At 45.0% G+C, this 22269-nt stretch overlaps 1 protein-coding gene across 6 annotated transcripts in view; it reads right to left on the reverse strand.

Moving 5' to 3' along the window:
• Window positions 1–22269, reverse strand: part of GMEB1 (glucocorticoid modulatory element binding protein 1) — a 49398-nt gene that overhangs the window by 4589 nt on the left and 22540 nt on the right. For all 6 annotated transcript variants that reach the window (XM_024357385.3, XM_024357394.3, XM_024357379.3 and 3 more), the window contains exons 4-9: window positions 22099–22223; window positions 20779–20882; window positions 17071–17228; window positions 11630–11761; window positions 9876–10013; window positions 3588–3710 (exon numbers count right to left, since the gene is read on the reverse strand). In XM_024357385.3, coding sequence (XP_024213153.1) covers window positions 3588–3710; window positions 9876–10013; window positions 11630–11761; window positions 17071–17228; window positions 20779–20882; window positions 22099–22223 — 780 coding nt within the window. The remainder of the gene's footprint in view (window positions 1–3587; window positions 3711–9875; window positions 10014–11629; window positions 11762–17070; window positions 17229–20778; window positions 20883–22098; window positions 22224–22269) is intronic.

The raw sequence follows: 22269 nt of genomic DNA on the forward strand, positions 1-22269 counted from the left end.
GCCACAGTTTACAATTGTTGCCTAGGAAGGTCTACAGAAAGTTATAGAAGAAGTCCCTAAAAATTACAGAACTAAAAGAGGTCTTAAGAGCTCAAACAAATTCATTCTGACAGGGATCCAGAGAGGGAAAGTGACTAATTTAAGGTTATGAAGATTGGGCCAGGACAATGGTCAACTTGGTTGCTTTTGCATTCTAGTACGCCTATCACTATCCCTCTCCCAAGTGACCAGTCCAACCCTAGGTGACCACTGGTAAGTTGGCTTCTACAATGGAACCTATTACTTAGTACCTGATAAGCACCCAAGAAAGAATCAATTACACTTATAGAACACTTTGCTCCCTATGTGTGATATTGTGATATAATAAGAAATACATATTTAGTCTCTGCCCCTGGATCCTGGCACACAGCTCCTAAAACACATGGATCTCCAGAGCGGTAAATGTCTTTTTTTTTTTTTTTTTGAGATGGAGTCTCGCTCTGTCGCCCAGGCTGGAGTGCAGTGGTGCGATCTCGGCTCACTGCAAGCTCTGCCTCCTGGGTTCACACCATTCTCCTGCCTCAGCCTCCTGAGTAGCTGGGACTACAGGCGCCCGCCACCGCGCCTGGCTAATGTTTTTTTTTTTTGTATTTTAGTAGAGACGGGGTTTCACCATGTTAGCCAGGATGGTCTCGATCTCCTGACCTCGTGATCTGCCCGCCTAGGCCTCCCAAATTGCTGCGATTACAGGCGTGAGCCACCACGCCTGGCCCAGAGTGGTAAATGTCTTTATATCTCTTTTTTTTTTGAGACAGAGTCTCGCTCTATCGCCAGGCTGGAGTGTGATGGCACGATCTTGGCTCACTGCAACCTCCGCCTCCCAGTTTCAAGCAATTCTCCGGGTTCAAGTGATTCTCCTGCCTCAGCCTCCCGAGTAGATGGGACTACAGGCATGCCCCACCACACCCAGCTAATATTTGTATTTTTAGTAGAGACGAGGTTTCGCCATATTGGCCAGGATGATTTCAATCTCTTGACCTCATGATCCGCCCACCTTGGCCTCCCAAACTGCTGGGATTACAGGCATGAGCCACTGCGCCCGGCCTAAATGTCTTTATATCTTAATGAGATGACTGGTATCTGGGAATCCTTAGATAGATTCAAGATGGGGGCTGGTCACCAGAAAGATCCAGGCATGATTAAAGACTAGGACTTTCAGTCCGAGGCTGTAGGTTGATTACCAATGGCCAATGAAGTAATCAACCATACCTATGTAATGAAGCCTCCATAAAACCTCAAAAGTACAGGGTTCAGAGAGCTTCAGATTGTTGGAGGTTCCTGAGAGTGGCGTGACTACAGAGTGCATGGAAGTCCCACTCTCCTTCCCACCTTGTCCCATGCATCTCTTCCATCTAGTTATTCATCTGTATCCTCTGTAATAACCTTTATAATAAACCCAATAAACATTGAGTAACTGCTTCTCTGAGTTCTGTGAGCCACCTTAGCAAATTAATCAAATGCAAGAAGGTGATTGTGGGAACCCCAATTTATAGCCAGTTGGTCAGAAGCACAGGTCATTTGCAGTTTGCCTTCAACAATTAATCAAAAAAAAAAGAAAAAAAAAGCACAGGTCACAACCTGGGGCTGAATGGGAGGCAGTCTTTTGGGACTGAGCCTTACCTGTGTGATCTGATGCTATCTCCAGGGGGATAGTATCAGAATTGAACTGAATTATATAATACCCAGTCAGTGTCCACTGGAGAGTTGATTGCTTGGTATATGCAGAAAAACCCCTACACATCTGATTACAGAAGTGTTCTGTGCTATACTGAGTGTATGAGCGTAGGAAAAACACTTTGGTTTTTCCAATAACTTAATACTATAAAACACCAAGAGTGGCCAGGCACACTGGCTCACACCTGTAATCCTAGCACTTTGGGAGGCCGAGGCAGGTGGATCACCTGAGGTCAGGAGTTCGGACCAGCCTGACCAACATGGAGAAACTCCGTCTCTACTAAAAATACAAAATTAGCCAGGTATGGTAGCACATGCCTGTAATCCCAGCTAGTTGGGAGTCTAAGGCAGGAGAATCGCTTGAACTTGGGAGGTGGAGGTTGCGGTTAGCCAAGATCGCACCATTGCACTCCAGCCCGGGCAACAAGAGCGAAACTCTGTCTCTAAATAAATAAATAAATAAATAAATAAGGCTGGGTGTGGTGGCTCACGCCTGTAATCCCAGCATTTTGGGAGGCCGAGGCAGGCAGATCACCTGAGGTTGGGAGTTTGAGACCAGCCTGACCAACATGGTGAAACCCCATCTCCATTAAAAATACAAAATTAGCCGGGCGTGGTGGCGCATGCCTGTAATCCCAGCTACTCAGGTGACTGAGGCAGAAGAATCGCTTGAACCCAGGAGGCAGAGGTTGCAGTGAGCCAAGATTATGTCACTGCACCCCAGCCTGGGCAACAAGAGCGAAACTCCATCTCAAAAAACAAAAATAAATTAAAAAGATAAATAAATGTCATCCCTAGAAGAATGTCCAGGTACAATACTGAGTAGCAACTTGAAAAATATTAATAGGGCTGAGCACAATGGCTCACACTAATAATCCCAGCACTTTGGGAGGCTGAGGTGGGTGGATAACTTGAGTCCAGGAGTTTGAGACCAGCCTGGGCAATGTGGTAAAACCCCATCTCTACCAAAAATACAAAACAGCTGGGCATGGTGGTACATGCCTGTAGTCCCAGCTATTCAGGAGGCTGAGGTGGGAGGGTCACCCTGAGCTCGGGGAAGGTCAAAGTTGCAGTGAGCCGTGATTGTGCCACTGCACTCCAGCCTCAGTGACAGAGTGAGACCCTGTCTCAAAAACAAATAAACAAACAAAAAGAAAAATATGTCATGGTGAAAAAAAGCAGAAAACAAAACTTTATGTATACAATGATTAAAAATATCTGAAGAAATAATACACACAAGGGACCAAAAGCCTGTATTTCTAACAAAAACCAGTTTTCTGACGGTTTAAAGGTTTTTTCTTTTTCTTTTTTTTTTTTTGAGACAGAGTCTCGTTCTTGTCCCTCAGGATGGAGTACAATGGCACTATTTTGGCTCACTGAAACCTCCGCCTCCTGGGTTCACGCCCTTCTCCTGCCTCAGCCTCCCGAGCAGCTGGGGCTACAGGCGCGCGCCACCACATCCAGGTAATTTTTGTATTTTTAGTAGAGACAGGGTTTCACCATGTTGGCCAGGATTGTCTCAATCTCTTGACCTCGTGATCTGTCTGCCTCAGTCTCCCAAAGTGCTGGGATTACACAAAATTTCTGATTACCACAAATAATGGAGAAAGTGCTAAATTTATATCTATCAAAAGATGCAGTATCAATAATGTAAAAAAGACAAAGACCAATTTGTCAGCTTCCTTTTTTTTTCCTTTGTGCCTCTTTTGTTTCTCATCAATCCACCTCATCTGCGGCTTTTTTTTTATTTTTAAAAGCAAAATCTGATACTATTTAAAAAAAAAAAAAGTTACCCCAACAAAAGTCAACAAGAAAATGGGAAGACAAGAATATTAGCATGATATCACCGAAGAAGAGCGATAAGTTATACATACCTGTCAGAGTATAGAGAAACTGCTCTTCTCCCTGCTCTACTTGGTTCCTTCTGTTGTCTAAAACCTTCTTGACTGTGTCCATTAGGCCAAATGTGTGTGCTACATTGTTGAGAACAGCAGCATCTATTTAAAACAAAAGACATGCCTGTCCAGTTAAAACAGATATGTTCCACCACTCTCCATTGTGCTGTTTATAAATATGAAACAACCAGAAATTATGGGACTCTCCTAACTGCATTTTAACACATTTTTAACAAAGATTTATTACATGTATAATGAATACTGGTTTAATTGTTATATTTTTGTAAATCTTTCCATATAAATAAATACAAAGATCAGGCTGGGCATGGTGGCACATGCCTGTAATCCCAACACTTTGGGAGGCCAAGGCGGGAGCATTGCTTGAGGCCAGGAGTTCAAGACCAGCCTGGGCAACATAGTGAGACCCCTGTCTCTACTTACATAAATTTGAAACAATTTTTTTTTTCCTTTTTTTGGAGACAGAGTCTTGCTCTGTCCCCCAGGCTGGAGTGCAGTAACATGATCTCAGCTCATTGCAACCTCCACCTCCCGGGTTCACGCCATTCTCCTGCCTCAGCCTCCCGAGTAGCTGGGACTACAGGTGCCTGCCACCACGCCTGCCTAATTTTTGTAGTTTTAGTAGAGATGGGGTTTCACCACATTGGCCAGGCTGGTCTCGAACTCCTGACCTTTTGATCCACCCACCTCAGCCTCCCAAAGTGCTGAGATTACAGGCACAAGCCACCGCGCCCGGCCAATTTGAAAAAATTTTAAGGCCAGGAGCGGTGGCTCACATTTGTAATCCCAGTCTCTAACAAAAATACAAAAATTAGCTGGGTAAAAAATAATAATAATCATAAATAAATAAATAAATAAATAAATAAATAAAATTAGCTCGGTGTGGTGGCATGTGCCTGTAATCCCAGCTACATGGGAGGCAGCTGAGGCCGGAGAATTACTTGAACCCAGGAGGCAGACGTTGCAGTGAACCAAGATCGTGCCACTGCACTCCAGCCTGGAAGACAGGGCCAGACTCCATCTCAAAAAAAATTTTTTTTTTAATATCTTGCATCTGTTTATAGTTCTGACTTTAGGTTTTGAAAACATGGTCCCTGTACTAGATACAGTTAATGTTCATCTCAGTTTTGCTATTTCCCATATGTGCAACCTTTGGTAAGTCATTTCACTCTTCACTTTTCTCATCTAAAATGAATGGGATTAATAACACTTACTCTGCAAAATAGACATGAAGATTAGAAATATATTTTAAGTGTCAAACATGGGGATTGGCATGCAAGATTATTATTTTTATTATTATTTTTTTTTTGAGATGGAGTCTCACTCTGTCACCCAGGCTGGAGTGCAGTGGCGCAATCTTGGCTCCCTGCAAGCCCTGCCTCCCAGGTTCAAGCGATTTGACTGCCTCAGCCTCCTGAGTAGCTGGGATTACACGTGCACGCCACCATGCCTGGCTAATTTTTGTATTTTTTTTTTTTTTTTGAGATGGAGTCTTGCTCTGTCGCCCAGGCTGGAGCGCAGTGATGCAATCTCAGTTTACTGCAAGCTCCACCTCCTGGGTTCACACCATTCTCCTGCCTCAGCCTCCTCAGTAGCTGGGATTACAGGCGCCCGCCACAATGCCAGGCTAATTTTTTTTGCATTTTTTAGAAGAGATGGGGTTTTACCGTGTTAGCCAGGATGGTCTTGATCTCCTGACCTCGTGATCTGCCCGCCTCGGCCTCCCAAAGTGCTGGGATTACAGGCGTGAGCCACCTCGACCGGCCTAATTTTTGTATTTTTAATAGAGACGGGATTTCACCATGTTGCCCAGGCTGATCTCGAACTCCTGACCTCAAGTGATTCACCTGCTTCAGCCTCCCAGAGTGCTGGGCGTGGTGGCTCCCATCTGTAATCCCAGCCCTTTGGGAGGCCGAGGTGGGTGGATCACCAGCCTGACCAATATGGTGAAACCCCGTTGCTACTAAATACAAAAAAATACAAAAAATTGGCCAGGCGTGGTGGTGCATGCCTATAGTCCCAGCAACTTGGGAGGCTGAAGCAGGAGGATTGCTTGAACCCGTGAAGCAGAGGTTGCAGTGAGCCGAGATTGCACCACTGCACTCCAGCCTGGGAAACAACAGCGAAACTCTGTCTCAAAAAAACAAAATTGGGCCAGGCACGGTGGCGCATGCCTGTAATCCCAGCACTTTGGGAGGCCGAGGTGGGTGGATCACGAGGTCAGGAGATCGAGACCATCCTGGCTAACACAGTGAAACCCCGCCTCTACTAAAAATATGAAAAATTAGCCAGGCGTGGTGGCAGGCACCTGTAGTACCAGCTACTCGGGAGGCTGAGGCAGGAGAATGGTGTGAACCTAGGAGGTGGAGCTTGCAGTAAACTGAGATTGCACCACTGCACTCCAGCCTGGGTGATAGAGTGAGGTGTGGTGGCTCACGCCTATAATCCCAGCACTTTGGGAGGCTGAGCCAGGTGGATTGCTTGAGCACAGGAGTTTGAGACCAGCCTGCACAATATGGCAAAACCCTGTCTCTACAAAAACTACAAATATTAGCCAGGTGTGGTGGTATGTGCCTGTAGTCCCAGCTACTTGGGAGACTGAGGCAGGAGGATCAATTGAGCCCAGGTGGTTGAGGCTGCAGTGAGCTGTGACTGCATCACTGCACTCTAGCCTGGACGACAGAGCAAGACCCTGTCTCCAAAAAAAAAAAATTGTCAGTATTTGTGTTAATTGCTTCCTTAACTTGGACAACCTCACCTACATTCCCTTCCACAGTCACCTCACTTGGTCCCATGGTTTGAAATAACACACACATGCTGAGCACTCCCACATGTACATCTCCAGCCCTGACCTCTTTCCTGTATTCCACATTCATACTTCTATCTAGATGAGTGACATCTCTATTTGATGGTCTAATAGTCATCTCAATTTAAGAGGTAAAACTAATTTTGATTTCCTCTCTAAACCTGTTCCTCTCCCAGTGGCCTTCATCTCAGTAAATGGCATCACCACTCACAGCTCAGGCCAAAAATGTGTGAATCATCCCGCTATCTTTCTTTCTCTTTCATCCTGCCTCCAATCCATCAGCAAGACTTAGTAGTTCGACATTCAATATACATTCTCAATCTAATCACTTCTTCCTAACTTTACCGCTACCCACTCTAATCCATGATACATTATCTCTTCTTGGACTAATTCCTTTAAGAGCTTCCCAACTGGTCTTGTTTCTACTCTTTCCCCATAAAAGTCTACTCTCCACACAGCAACCAGAACAATCTCTTAAAAATACAAATTTTTAAGAGATTTAAAATTTTAAATCTCTTAAAATTTTACAGGCGCAGTGGCTCACGCCTGTAATCCCAGCACTTTGGGAGGCCGAGGCGGGCAGATCATGAAGTCAGGAGATCTAGACCATGCTGGCTAACACGGTGAAACCCCGTCTCTACAAAAAATATAAAAAATTAGCTGGCCGTGGTGGCGGGCACCTGTAGTCCCAGCTACTCGGGAGGCTGAGACAGGAGAATGCCGTGAACCTGGGGAGTGGAGATTGCAGTGAGCCAAGATCGCATCACTGCACTCCAGCCTGGGAGACAGCAAGACTCCACCTCAAAAAAAAAAAAAAAAAAAACAAATCTGGAGGACAGGCATGGTGGCTCACGCCTGTAATCCCAGCACTTTTGGAGGCCAAAACAGGTGGATTACCGGAGGTCAGGAATTCAGGACGAGCCTGGCCAACATGGTGAAACCCCATCTCTACTAAAAATACAAAAAACCTAGCCAGGCATGGTGGTATTTGCCTGTAATTCCAGCTAGTCAGGAGGCTGAGACAGGAAAATCACTTGAACTCGGGAGGTGGAGGTTGCAGTGAGCCAAGATCACGCCACTGCACTCCAGCCTGGGCAACAGAGTGAGACTCCGTCTCTAAATAAATAAACAAATAAATAAGAATTCACTGAATACACAAGGTCTCATCTCATCATAATCCCATTTCTTTTTTTTTTTTTTGAGACGGACTCTCGCTCTGTCACCCAGGCTGGAGCGCAATGGTGTGATCTCCACTCACTGCCACCTCCACCTGCCGGGTTCAAGCGATTCTCTCACCTCAGCCTCCTGAGTAGCTGGGATTACAGGCACCCGCCATCATGCCTCACGGATTTTTGTATTTTTGTAGAGACAGGGTTTCACCATGCTGGCCAGGCTGGTCTTGACTTCCTGATCTCAGGTGATCCACCTGCCTTAGCCTCCCAAAGTGCTGGGATTACAGGCGTGAGCCACAACGCCTGGCCCATAACCCCATTTCTATTAGATTAGAACACCATTTTACATTCTGCACAGCAGCACCCTGAAAGTATTCAGAAACAGCTATAAGTGAACACAACAAGTTCAGAAAGCCTTAAATTAATAGGATATGAGAATAATCTTTATTTATTTATTTATTTTTGAGATGGAGTCTCTCGCTCTTCCGCTTGGGCCAGACTGCAGTGGCGCTATCTTGGCTCACTGCACGTTCCGCCTCCCGGGTTCATGCCATTCTCCTGCCTCAGCCTCTCGAGTAGCTGAGACTACAGGCGTCCACCACCGCGCCCGGCTAATTTTCTGTATTTTTAGTAGAGACGGGGTTTCACCGTGTTAACCAGGATGGTCTCGATCTCCTGACCTCGTGATCCGCCTGCCTTGGCCTCCCAAAGTGCTGGGATTACAGGCGTGAGCCACCGTGCCTGGCCGAATATGAGAATAATCTAAAAACAAGTGGATTTCTCCAATTTTCAGACTCTTTCTCTATACATACACATAGTGGACATACACACATAATGAGTGTATACAGAGAGTCTGAAAATAGATATATCGGCTGGGCGCGGTGGCTCATGCCTATAATCCCAGCACTTTGGGAGGCCGAGGCGGGCGGATCACCCAAGGTCAGGAGTTTGAGACCAGCCTGGCCAACATGGTGAAACCTCATCTCTACTAAAAATACAAAAAATTAGCTGGGTGTGGTGGCATGCGCCTGTAATCCCAGCTACTCAGGAGTCTAAGGCAGGAGAATCGCTTGAACTCAGGAGGTGGAGGTTGCAGTTAGCTGAGATCACGCCACTGCACTCCAGCCTGGGTGACTGAGTGAAACTCCGTCTCAGAAAAAAAAAGAAAATACATATATCGCGAGAGAGAGGATGCTTTCTGTCAGTTTTTTTTTTGAGATGGAGTCTTGTTCTCTATCACCCAGACTGGTGGGCAGTGGCATAACCTTGGCTCACTGCAAACCTCCACCTCTTGGGTTCAGCAATTCTCGTGCCACAACCTCTCAAGTAGCTGGGATTACAGATGTGCACCATACCCAGCTAATTTTTTTTTTTTCGTATTTTTAGTGGAGACAGGTTTTCACCATGTTGGCCAGGCTGGTCTCGAACTCCTGACCTCAAGTAATCTGCCGGTCTCGGCCTCCTAATGTACTGGGATTACAGGCGTGAGCTACCGCACCTGGCCTGTGGTTTTTTTTGAGACAAGGTCTTGCTCTGTCACCCAGGCTGGAGTAGAGTCCTATGATCATAGCTCACTGCAGCATCAAACTGCTGGGCTCAAGTGATTCTCCTATGCCTCAGCTTCCCAAGTAGCTGGGACTACAGGCACCCACTACCAACCATACCTGACTAATGTTTAGAAAGTTTTTTGTAGGCTGGGAGCGGTGGCTCATGCCTGTAATCCCAGCACTTTGGGAGGCCGAGGCGGGGGGATCACCTGAGGTCAGGAGTTCAAGACCAGCCTGGCCAACATGGCAAAACCCTGTCTCTACTAAAAATACAAAAATTAGCCGGATGTGGTGGTGGGCGCCTGTAATCCCAGCTACTCAGGAGGCTGAGGCAGAGAGAATGGCTTAAAACCCAGGAGGTGGAGGTTGCAGTGAGCTGAGATTGCGCCACTACACTCCAGCCTAGGCGATAGAGCGAGACTCCGTCTCAAAAAAAAAAAAAAAAAGGTTTTTGTGGAGACAAAGCATCTCACTATGTTGCCCAGACTACTGGCACCATTTATAAAGACAAAAATTACCTGTGGAAAAGCATGGCCAGATCTGAGTTCAAAACCTAGTTATGAACCTTAGACAAGTGACTTAACTTATATGAGCCTTAGTTTCCTTGTCTGTAAAATTAAGATAATAATACCTATACATCAGGGTTTTTGCAAGGCTTACAGGACCTGCCTACGGAGGTGAGTATTCAATAAATCACTGCTACTGTTAGGATTAGTGCACTTACCTGTGACTTGGAAGGGGGCCTGGATGAGCCGCTGCTGAACTCCCCTGAGTAGCTCCTCTATTTCCTTCTGTATATTGCAGACAACCTCTTCCATCAGCCCTACATCAGCTATTCCTTTCCAGAACATCAAAGTGTCCTCTGGCACAAGAAGGATAAGACAGAGGGTAAAAAAGAGACACTACCTAGATACTTAGGCAAATCTCTACAATGTTAAATTCAAAATTATTTTAACTCAAAATGATTTCTTATTGGGCCATTCCTGAAAAAAGGGAATAAGCTTTGGAATACTACATGCTTCCCTGAGTGGGCACCCAATTATGTTGCCCCTTCAGCAGCATAGGTCCTTGGGATGATTGCCTCAATTTGTCATTCTCTCAATTTGTCATAGTTCTCACTACAAAGAATAGTCATTTTCCTCCAATAAAAATATTAAACATTAAACATATTTAACATTAAATATTATTTAATTTTAATTTAATTTAAAAACGAGATATTTAATATCATAAAAGTTAAATAGTAAAGAAATGAAATATTAAGATATACTCTCTCTAGTCCTATACTTAAGAAAACAAAACAAAACAGTTGGATAGATGGGGCTATAAGCTCTCTGAGGGTGGTGGCTATGTCTTTTCTTTTTTTCTTTTTTTCTTTTTATTTTTTTTCTGAGACAGAGTTTCGTTCTTGTTGCCCAGGCTGGAGTGCAATGGCGCGATATCAGCTCACTGCAACCTCCACCTCCCAGGTTCAAGTGCTTCTCCTGTCTCAGCCTCCGAGTAGCTGGGTTTACAGGCATGCACCACCACACCGGGCTAATTTTGTGTTTTTAGTAGAGACGGGGTTTCTCCATGTTGGTCAGGCTGGCCTCGAACTCCCGACCTCAGGTGATCCACCCACCTTGGCCTCCCAAAGTGCTAGGATTACAGGCATGAGCCACCGCACCTGGTCTGTCTTCTCATCTACGCACCCAGCATCTAACAACAGTGCCAACTAAAAATAGGCAATAATAAATACCTATTAAATGAATAAATAAATGGAGGGTGATGTGAAGCCTCTCCTGGTCCCCTCTAAGTGAATCATCATTAATCACCATGCTCTACAACACTTGCCACCTATTTTTTCCTTCTAATATCTCAAAACTTAGTTTATCTAAGAAATGTGCCAAAGTTGGAGGCAGTCTGATCAGATGAAAAGCATAGACTACATAGTCAAACAGCTAAATTCAGCTCTGACACTTGTTTGTGACTGGTCTTAGGCAAGTTGCTGAACCTTTCTAAATTCTGATTTCTTGTTTTTTGTTTTTTGTTTTTTGAGACGGAGTCTTGCTTAGTCGCCCAGGCTGGAGTGCAGTGGCGCGATCTCGGCTCACTGCAAGCTCCCGAGTAGCTGGGACTACAGGCGCCTGCTACCACGCCCAGCTAATTTTTTTTGGTATTTTTAGTAGAGACGGGGTTTCACTGTGTTAGCCAGGATGGTCTCGATCTCCTGACCTTGTGATCCACCCGCCTTGGCCTCCCAAAGTGCTGGAATTACAGACGTCAGCCACTGCGCCCGGCCAATTCTGATTTCTTTGTGTGTAAAATGTGACTATGCAGGGCTATTGCATGGATTAAAGTAGGATGTTTGTAGCTATAGTTAGTATTTACATGCATGAGAAAATCCAGCGAAAGTAATTAAGAGGTCTTCCGTGTCCATAATGATAATGGTGATAAGGCTCACAAGACCCTGCAAGACATCTGAGCCCTATAGAAGAATACCTGAAATTTCCTCTGAGTCTTTCTTTACACCCTCCTCCGTGGCCATGGTGACAGCAGCGGTGAGAGCTGAGTTCCATTCCAGCCCTGCCTCTTCCATGCTCTCTTCTGAGATGGCAATCTGCGTGATGCTACCTAAAAACAGTCCAGTAGAGGTGAGAACAGTGAATTTAACGAAAAAGTTATAGCTATCCTATATCTCATACTCAATAGCTACAAAGACCTTGTTATTTTAACATTCTAGCCTCTTGGCTGCAGGTCCCTATTTTAAAAACTAGACTCTTAGGTAAGCTAGGATGAATATTGGATTTTCTAAAGAAAACCTGCCTTGCAAAGGAAAATGCTTTCTTACTTTGAATAGAAAGTGAAAGATAACTTACAAAATCACAAAAGAGCAATGTGTTTCCTAGGTAGGTATGTTTTTGAAAGAGATTGAAGATAGACATTACTACTAGCCTGCCAGCCCCAGACTTACTGAGGGTGAAGAAAGCTTGAAATAATTTAAGAGAAAGGTATAGTGCTTTGCCAAGAGCTCTACTACAAGCAAGTCTGATGCTAAGCATCTAACTTATTTATTAGCCTATAAAGAGAAAGTAAAAGAAATGAAGACCATAAAAATCAGATAAGAGATTCATGTATAGCAGATTCACAGAGGGGAAAAATACCCTTTGCTATTACTTGTATAGTAAGATTTTGACTGGGCGTGGTAGTTCATGCCTGTAATCCTAGCACTTTGGGAGGCTAAGGTGGGCAGATCGCTTGAGCCCAGGAGTCTGAGGCCAGCCTGGGCAACATAGCAAAACCCAGTTTCTATAAAAACTAGCTGGGTGTCGTGGTGCACATCTGTAGTTACAGCTACTCAGGAGGCTGAGGTGGGAGAATCACCTGAGCCCAGGGGCTTAAGACTGCAGTAAACCATGATTGTGCCACTGTACTCCAGCCTGGGTGACAGACTAAGACCCTGTCTCAAAAAATAAGAAAGCTTTTGGCCAGGCGCAGTGGCTCACGCCTGTAATCCCAGCACTTTGGGAGGCCGAGGCGGGCGGATCACGAGATCAGGAGATCGAGACCATCCTGGTTAACACGGTGAAACCCCGTCTCTATAAAAATACAAAAAATTAGCCGGGTGTGGTGGCGGGTGCCTGTAGTCCCAGCTACTCAGGAGGCTGAGGCAGGAGAATGGCGTGAACCCGGGAGGCGGAGCTTGCAGTGAGCCGAGATCGCGCCACTGGACTCCATCCAGCCTGGGAGACAGAGCGAGATCATCTCAAAAAAAAAAAAAAAGACAGCTTTTAAACAAAGAGAATCAAGAAAAACCAAACTGATCCAAACAGCAATATAGGAAAGTACGGACTCTACACACTGGAGGATATCAATCATCGGGCAAAAGATAATCAAGTAAAGGACTTTTAGCCAAATAAAAAGGAAGTACAGTCATCCCTCAGTATACATGAGGGATTGATTCCTGGACCACCTGCATATATAACCAAATCTGTACATGCTCAAGTCCTAAAGTCAGCCCCGTGGAACCCATATATACAAAAAGTAAAACTCGACACTTCATAGACCCGGGTTTTGCATCCTGCAAATACCATATTTTCCATCCATGTTTGGTTGGAAAAAAAAAAGCTGCATAAAAGTGGACCCCCACCGATCAAACCCATATTGTTCAAGGGCCAACTGTAAATAGCATTTCACAGTATTTTTCACTTTTCAAGTGAAAGAGTCAAGTGTCCAAATATTCAAACTGCCAGATATTTTATACTTTCCTGAAAGGGATTTAGGTTTCAAGGATTCTGGCCTCTATTCACTCACTGGATACACACAGAATATTAGAACTGACCAAAAGATCTTTTTTTTTTTTTTTTGAGACGGAGTCTCGCTTTGTCGCCCAGGCTGAAGTGCAGTGGCATGATCTCGGCTCACGGCAATCTCCGCCTCCCAGGTTCAAGCAATTCTCCTGCCTCATCCTTCTGAGTAGCTGGGATTACAGGCATGCACCACCATGCCCAGCTAATTTTTTTTTTTTTTTTTTTTTTTTTTTGAGATGGAGTCTTGCTCTGTCGCCCAGGCTGGAATGCAGTGGCGCAATCTCGGCTAACTGCAAGCTCTACCTCCCGAGTTCACGCCATTCTCCTGCCTCAGCCTCCGGAGTAGCTGGGACTACAGGCGCTCACCACCACGCCCAGCTAATTTTTTTGTATTTTTAGTAGAGACAGGGTTTCACTATGCTAGCCAGGATGGTCTCCATCTCCTGACCTTGTGATCTGCCAGCCTCGGCCTCCCAAAGTGCTGGGATTACAGGTGTGAGCCACCGCGCCCAGCCATGCCCAGCTAATTTTTATATTTTTAGTAGAGATGGGGTTTCACCACGTTGGTCAGGCTGGTCTCAAACTCCTGACCTCATGATCCGCCTGCCTCAGCCTCCCAAAGTGCTGTGATTATAGGCGTGGGCCGCCGCACCCGGCCAAGATCTTTTTTTTTTTTTTTTTTTTTTGAGACAGGGTCTCTCGCTCCTGTCACCTAGGTTGGAGTGCAGAGGCACAATCACAGCTCACTGATACGTGATCTTCCCACCTCAGTCTCCTTAGTAGCTGGGACCACAGGCCCACACTACCATGCTCAGCTAATTTTTTTATTTTTTGTAGAGATGGGTTTTCGACAAGATGCCAAGGCTGGTCTCAAACTCCTGGGCTCAAGAAATCCTCCTGCCTCAGCTTCCCAGAGTGCTGGGATTAGAGGTGTGACCTACCATGCCCAGCCATTAAGAGGTCATTTTTTCAGCACCGTAAGACAAGGCAAAAAAGAAAAAAAAAACAAAAAAGGGCCAGGCATGGTGGCTCACATTTGTAACCCTAGCACTTTGGGAGGCTGAGGCGGGTGGATCACCTCAAGTCAGGAGTTCGAGACCAGCCTAGCCAACATGGTGAAACTCCGTCTCTACTAAAAATACAAAAAATTAGCTAGGCTTGGTGGCGGGCACCTGTAATCTCGCTACACGGGAGGCTGAGGCAGGAGAATTGCTTGAACCCGGGAGGTGGAGGTTGCAGTGAGCCAAGATTGCACCATTGCACTCCAGCCCGGGTGACAAAGCAAGATTCTGTCTTAAAAAAAAAAAGAGGTCAATTTACAAGCACAGTGTATGTCCCTAACCTTTTAGATCCTTTAGCATTCTTGTGACTTTTCTCAGGCATATTTGTAAGTCTTGTAACAGTAGTTGAGATACATTTTATCCAACTATATAGTAAGTCTCCAGCTGGACTAACTAAATCCTAATAATAATCTTACAGTTACATCTTTCCTGGATGGTAAGGAGCCCTAGTACCAAACTCAACAATACTGAAGTTAAGTGTGCTCATCTGTTTCATCTGTGGGAAGCCTCAACTTGGTAATCTGGAGACCCTCCAAGCAGACAACTCCAATCATTACAGTGGGATATCCAGAGTCCTGTCCAGCCAATCACATTGTCTTTGATACACCTCAGTATAATGGGTGAAAACCACTCATCATTCTAATCTACCTCTTGTGTTGACCACTAGTAAAGCAAGCATTTTTCTTTTTTCCTTTTTTTTGAGACAGTCTCGCTCTGTTACCCAGGCTGGAATATGGGACGATCTCGGCTCACTGCAAACTCCACCTCCCGGGTTCAAGCAATTCTCCTGCCTCAGCCTCCCAAGTAGATGGGATTACAGGCATGCGCCACCACACCCGGCTAATTTTTGTATTTTTAGTAGAGACAGGGTTTCACCATGTTGGCCAGCCTGGTCTCGAACTCCTGACCTCAGGTGATCCTCCCGCCTCAGCCTCCCAAAGTGCTAGGATTACAGGCGTGAGACATGAAGCACAGCTGCAAAGCATTTTTCTTTTTTTTTTTTTTGAGATGGAGTCTCACTCTGTCGCCCAGGCTGGAGTGCAGTGGCGCCATCTTGCCTCACTGCAAGCTCCGCCTCCTGGGTTCACACCATTCTCCTGCCTCAGCCTCCCGAGTAGCTGGGACTACAGGCGCCCGCCACCACACCTGGCTAATTTTTTGTATTTTTAGTAGAGACAGGGTTCCACCATGTTAACCAGGATAGTCTCGATCTCCTGACCTTGCGATCTGCCCGCCTCGGCCTCCCAAAGTGCTGGGATTACAGGCGTGAGCCACCATGCCCAGGGTTCTTTTTTTTTTTTTTTAAGACGGAGTCTTGCTCTATTGCCAGGTTAGAGTGCAGTGGAATGATCTTGGCTCACTGCAGCCTATGCCTCCCATGCCTCCCAGGTTCAAGCAATTCTCCCGCCTCAGCCTCCCAAGTAGCTGGGACTACAGGCGCACGCCACCATGTCCGGCTAATTTTTGTATTTTTAGTAGAGACAGGGTTTCACCATGTTGGCCAGGATGGTCTCAATCTCTTGACCTCATTTTTTTTTTTTTTTGAGACGGAGTCTCACTCTGTTGCCCAGGATGGAGTGCAGTGGCGCCATCTCGGCTTACTGCAAGCTCCGCCTCCTGGGTTCACGCCATTCTCCTGTCTCAGCCTCCCCAGCAGCTGGGACTACAGGTGCACACCACCACACCTGGCTAATTTTTTTGTATTTTTAGTAGAGACGGGGTTTCACTGTGTTAGCCAGGATGGTCTCGATCTCCTGACCTGGTGATCCGCCTGCCTCAGCCTCCCAAAGTGCTGGGATTACAGGCGTGAGCCACCGCACCTGGCCGATCTCTTGATTTCATGATCTGCCTCCCTCAGCCTCCCAAAGTGCTGGGATTACAGGCGTCAGCCACCACGCCCAGCCTGCAGAGCATTTTTCAAAACAGCCTAATTCAACCTTAATATCCCAAGTGGCACCAAAGTGAAACTGTTATGTAAGTATTGTAACTACTGAACTACCTTTCTAATGCTTACAATGCATTGTAAGGAAAAAACAAAGGAGGAGGTCTGGCCAATAGGAATCATTTGGAAGAAAACAAAGCATGTTTCCAAAGCATGGAATCCCATCCAAGATTACCATACTTTACAACAAGGCACATCAATGTTCATGAGAATTGAAATTAAGAATATGCAAGGGGACAGGCATGGTGGCTCATGCCTGTAATCCCAGCACTTCGGGAGACCGAGGTGGGCGGATCACCTGAGGTTGGGAGTTCAACACCAGCATGATCAACATGGAGAAACCCTGTTTGTACTAAAAATACAAAATTAGCCAGGCGTGGTGGCGCATGCCTGTAATCCCAGCTACTCAGGAGGCTGAGGCAGGAGAATCGCTTGAACCCAGGAGGCAGAGGTTGCGGTGAGCTGAGATCATGCCACTGCACTCCAACCTGGGCAACAAGAGCAAATCTCTGTCTCAAAAAAAATTAAAATAAAAAAAATACATATATATATACACACACAAGGGAGAAATAAGGGGGAAAGTTCTGCTGAAAAACACAATGGGTTTTCAGGTGGTTTCCTACCCCCTACCATCAGCCGAAGTGGGTGTCTGCACCACACTTGTCTGCTGTCCTGGCACTGGAGCTCTTGCACTGCTGATCAGAAGATCAAATTTGGTGCTTCTGCAGGTATTGGAGCAAACTTTGTCATGTTGGTAAAAATCAATCTGTCCGGAGTCCATCATTTTCCTGTGCAAAGGGAGACAAGAAGTACCAGTTCAGCCTATACTTCATCTAGTGGGAACTAGGCCTCAGGGAAAAATAGGGACAACACTGTTGAGCCTATTGTGTAGATTAGTGAAACCTAATAGTGTTAGAAGTCATTAGGTTGCAAAAATTCTAATTGGGGCTTTAAATTTTCACTGGTCCTGCCCACATTTACCAGTATTCCTCCTCCCTCCGTAGTTTATTCATTATGAGTATTGCAGCAAGATCTGGTGCCACTTACACAGACATAAAGTTTCAGTCTTTTAAAAAACTCTCCTAGGAATACAGAAAAAAGTTCACTATACTAAACCCACTCTGGAAAATGTCCTTATAATTGGATCCACAAAACGTTATTATAGGATATGAGCAAAACCATGGGGTATTTTAATTATAGTAAATTCTATGTTATAATGTCATTTGGCTTTCACTAAAGATTTTTTAGTATCCTGACTCTTTTACATTTGGGGAAAATTGGCATATGCTTGTCTTTCTGGGTAAATAAAACCCGCCAAGAACAACAAAACTCAAAGTTAAAGGTATTCCTCAGCCAGGTGCAGTGATTCACGCCTGTAATCCCAGCACTTTGGGAAGCCAAGGCAGGAGGATCACTTGAACTCCGGAGTTTGAGACCAGCGTATGCAACATGGTGAAACCACATTTCTATAAAAAATACAAAAATCAGCCAGGCATGGTAGCTCATGCCTGTAGTCCCAGCTAATTGGGAGGATGAGGCTGAAGAATCACTTGAGCCAGGAAGCTGAGGTTGCAGTAAGCTGAGATCACGCCACTGCACTCCAGCCTGGGTGACAGAGTTAGACCCTGTCTCAAAAATAAATAAATAAATAAACAATAAAAATAAAGATATTCCTTCCCAATTTCATTGGATTACTAATTTCTGCATACAAATCATCTGAAAAAATTTTTTTAAAATAATGTTTTGTTGGAAGTAGAGAGTAAAATAATTTAAATTTTTTTTAAATAAAAACAAAAAGAACACAAATAATGTTTCTGTGTCTCTGACTAAAAAAATGATGTGGGCTGGGAATGGTGGCTCACACTTGTAATCTCAGCACTCTGGGAGGCCAAGGCGGGTGGATCACCTAAGCTTGGGAGTTTGAGACCAGCCTGACCAACATGGAGAAACCCCATCTTTCCTAAAAATACAAAATAAGCCGGGCATGGTGACGCATGCCTATAATCCCAGCAATTTGGGAGGCTGAGGCAGGAGAATTGCTTGAATCTAGGAGGTACAGTTTGCAGTGAGCCAAGATCACGCCATTACACTCTAGCCTTGGCAACAAAAGTGGGGTGTGGTGGCTCACGCCTGTAATCCCAGCACTTTGGGAGGTGAGGTGGGCAGAGCATTTGAGGTCAGGAGTTCAATACCAGCCTGGCCAACACGGTGAAACCCTGTCTCTACTAAAAATACAAGAAAATTAAGTGGGTGTGGTGGCGCACACCTGTAATCCCAGCTAATCAGGAGGCTGAGGCATGAGAATCACTTGAACCCAGGAGGTGGAGATTGCAGTGAGCCAAGATCATGCCACTGCACTTCAGCCTGGGCAACAGAGCAAAACTCTGTCTCAAAAAAAAAAAAAAAAAAAAAAAAAGGCTGGCCACGGTGGCTCACGCCTGTAATCCCCGCACTGTGGGAGGCTGAGGTGGGCAGATCAAGAGGTCAGGAGTTCGAGACCAGCCTGACCAATATGGTGAAACCCTGTCTCTACTAAAAATACAAAAATTAGCCAGTCGAGGTGGCGTGCTCCTGTAATCCCAGCTACACAGGAAGCTGAGGCAGGAGAATCACTTGAACCTGGGAGGTGGAAGTTGCAGTGAGCTGAGATTGTGCTACTGCAGCCTGGGCGACACAGCAAGATCCCAACTCAAAAAAAAAAAAACCTATGTTAAGAAAATATTTAGCATTTTCAGCTGGCCACACTGGCTCACACCTGTAGTCCAAGCTACTTTGGAGGGCTGCTTGAGCTGAGGAGATTGAGGCTGATTATGCCAATGCACTCCAGCCTTAGTGACAGAACATGGGCTTTTTTTTTCAATTGCTCTTTTTAAAAAATCTTAGGCCAGGCATGGTGGCTCATGCCTGTAATCTCAGCACTTTGGGAGGCCAAGGCGGGTGGATCAGGAGGTCAGGAGATCGAGACCAGCCTGGCTAACATGATGAAACCCCGTCTCTATTAAAAAAAAAAATACAAAAATTAGCTGGGTATGGTGGCACGCGCCTGTAGTCCCAGCTACTCGGGAGGCTGAGACAGGAGAATCACTTGAACCCGGGAGGCGGAGGTTGCAGTGAGCTGAGACTGCGCCACTGCACTCCAGCCTGGCAACAGAGCGAGACTCCGTCTCAAAAAAAAAAAAACAAAAAATCCTACAACACACAGACAATGTCAACATTTTAGCATATTTTCTTCTACTAAATTTTACTTACATATGTATGTCTTAACACAGCCAAAATCAGTTTAATGAATTTTATATTTTTCTTCCTTCAAATTGTCATAAGCATTTTTCCATGTAAAATCTCTTCAGAAATATTTTAATGACTGCAAAATATTCCATAGTATATACTCATATAAATTTACACAAGCCATAATTGACTTTAGAAGTCTTTTGACTATATATTAAAGCAGACTATAATTTTTACATTAATAAATAATGTTGTAATAAACATCTTTATGCTTGAATCTCTACAAGCATTATGGATTTTTCTTGAAAGAGATTCCTTAAAAATAATTATTTTTATTTTTTAATTTTTTATTTCTTTTTAAAAATGTTATTCCTTTTTTATTTTCCCTGTTAAAAAGAATTAAATGGCCGGGGACAGTGGCTCACGCCTGTAATCCTAGCACTTTGGGAAGCGGAGGTGGGTGGATCACGAGGTCAGGAGTTCAAGACCACCCTGGCCGAGATGGTGAAACCCTGTCTCTACTAAAAACTACAATTGCTTGAACCTGGGAGGCGGAGGTTGCAGTGAGCCGAGGTAGCGCCACTGCATTCCAGCCTGGGTGACAGGGCAAGACTCTGTCTCAAAAACAAACAAACAAGAGGCTGGGCGTGGTGGTTCACACCTGTAAACCCAGCACTTTGGGAGGCCGAGACGGGTGGATCATGAGGTCAGGAGTTCAAGATCAGCCTGATCAACATGGTGAAACCCCGTCTCTACTGAAAATACAAAAAATTAGCTGGGCGTGGTGGCGGGCACCTGTAATCCCAGCTACTCGGGAGGCTGAGGCAGAGAACTGCTTGAACCCGGGAGGCGGAGGTTGCAGTGAGCCAAGATCATGCCACTGCACTCCAGCCTGAGTGACAGAGTGAGACTCCATCTCAGAAAAAAAAAAAAAAAAATCAATCTTGTCTCCCAGGATTTTTAAGTTGATTAAAGTCAAATAATGCATGGATTGCTCAAAGCCAATTCTTCAGAAAGAATAAAAATGTCAACCTAAAGAGAAAAGCCCAGATTCTAGCATGATTATGTGCCCCAAAGTTTGTTGAAAGGTATGTGCTTGACATTAGAGCTTACCTGAGCATGATCCCACCCAGACGAATAGCTCTCTTCCAGTCCTTCAGAGTGGACTTGCCAGCCAGATGAACAAAGTGCTTGGGGCTGATCAACTGATCATTGAACTAAAAGTAAAAAGAAAGGTCCAAAGAGTCTAATGTCAACTTAGGCAGGCCAAGAGGGGAAATAATGAAATGATATCTCTACATCATTTGTATAAAAAATACCCAGATGACATCCTAAGCCTTATATTATCCAACCTCCTGTACTATTGTGTTAGAGAAGACGATCCTTCTCTGAGCATAGTCTCAATTCCTGGTACAAAGCCATAGAATACATGCAGAGATCAGAGATAAATATATTAATAAATATCTAAAATCCATTTATGCCTGGAATCAGGTCTAGTGTGGCACACAAAGGCTGTTCCAATAAACTGAAATAATCTATCCAGCCCTAATGAAGACAGAATAAACAATTCTATTTTTATCAATAATGTATTTTTTTGGCTAGTCAATCTAATAATTTTTTTTTTTTTTGAGACAGAGTCTCACTCTGTCACCTAGACTGGAGTGCAACAGTGCAATCTCAACTCACTGCAACCTCTGCCCCCGGGTTCAAGTGATTCTCCTGCCTTAGCCTCCGGAGTAGCTGGGATTATAGGCGCCCGACACCACGTCCAGCTAATTTTTGTATTTTTAGTAGAGATGGGGTTTCACTATGTTGTCCAGGCTGCTCTCTACCTCCTGACCTCAGGTGATCCACTCACCTCAGCCTCCCAAAGTGCTGGGATTACAGGCATGAGCCACCTCACCCAACCAATATTTTTTTTTGAAGATGCAAGGTTTTCCAGCCCAGGCAACACAGCAAAACCCCCCATCTCTACAAAAAATTAGCCAGGCACAGTGGTGCACACCTGTGGTCCCAGCTACAGAGGAGGCTGAGGTAGGAGAATCACCTGAACCCAGGAAGTGGAGGCTACAGTGAGCCAAGATCATGTCACTGCACTCTAGCCTGGGCAACAGAAAGTCACTGTCTGGAAAAAAAAAAAAAAGAAAGCCAAGGTCTCAACATTTTGCCTAGGCTGGTCTTGAACTCCTGGGCTCAAGTGATCTTCCCACCTCGATCTCCCAAAGTGCTAGGATTACAGGCATGAGCCACCACACCCAACCCAAAGTTCTTATTTTTTCTATTGTGACACATTAGGACAATAGCCACAAAATAAAAAATAAATAAATAAATAAATAAAACTGATATAGTGGAAGATAAAAAGGATGCACGGAACTCACACCCTTTGAGAACAAGGAGTCCCAAATTTGGCTTCAGCATGGAAAAGACAATTACCTTGACACACTTCACGTTTATTCCTGGACATACAAACTTCTTCCAGAGGAGGATGGCTTTGCTCTCCCCACAAGTTATGGGGTAAGCAATTTCCATATCCTCATTTGCTTCTATAGTGCCTGTATCTGAAAACAGAAAAAATATCAGTTATTTATCAAACAACTCTTCCCC

Source organism: Pan troglodytes, chromosome 1 (genome assembly GCF_028858775.2).
Source record: "Pan troglodytes isolate AG18354 chromosome 1, NHGRI_mPanTro3-v2.0_pri, whole genome shotgun sequence".
In the NCBI taxonomy this organism is placed as follows: Eukaryota; Metazoa; Chordata; class Mammalia; order Primates; family Hominidae; genus Pan; species Pan troglodytes.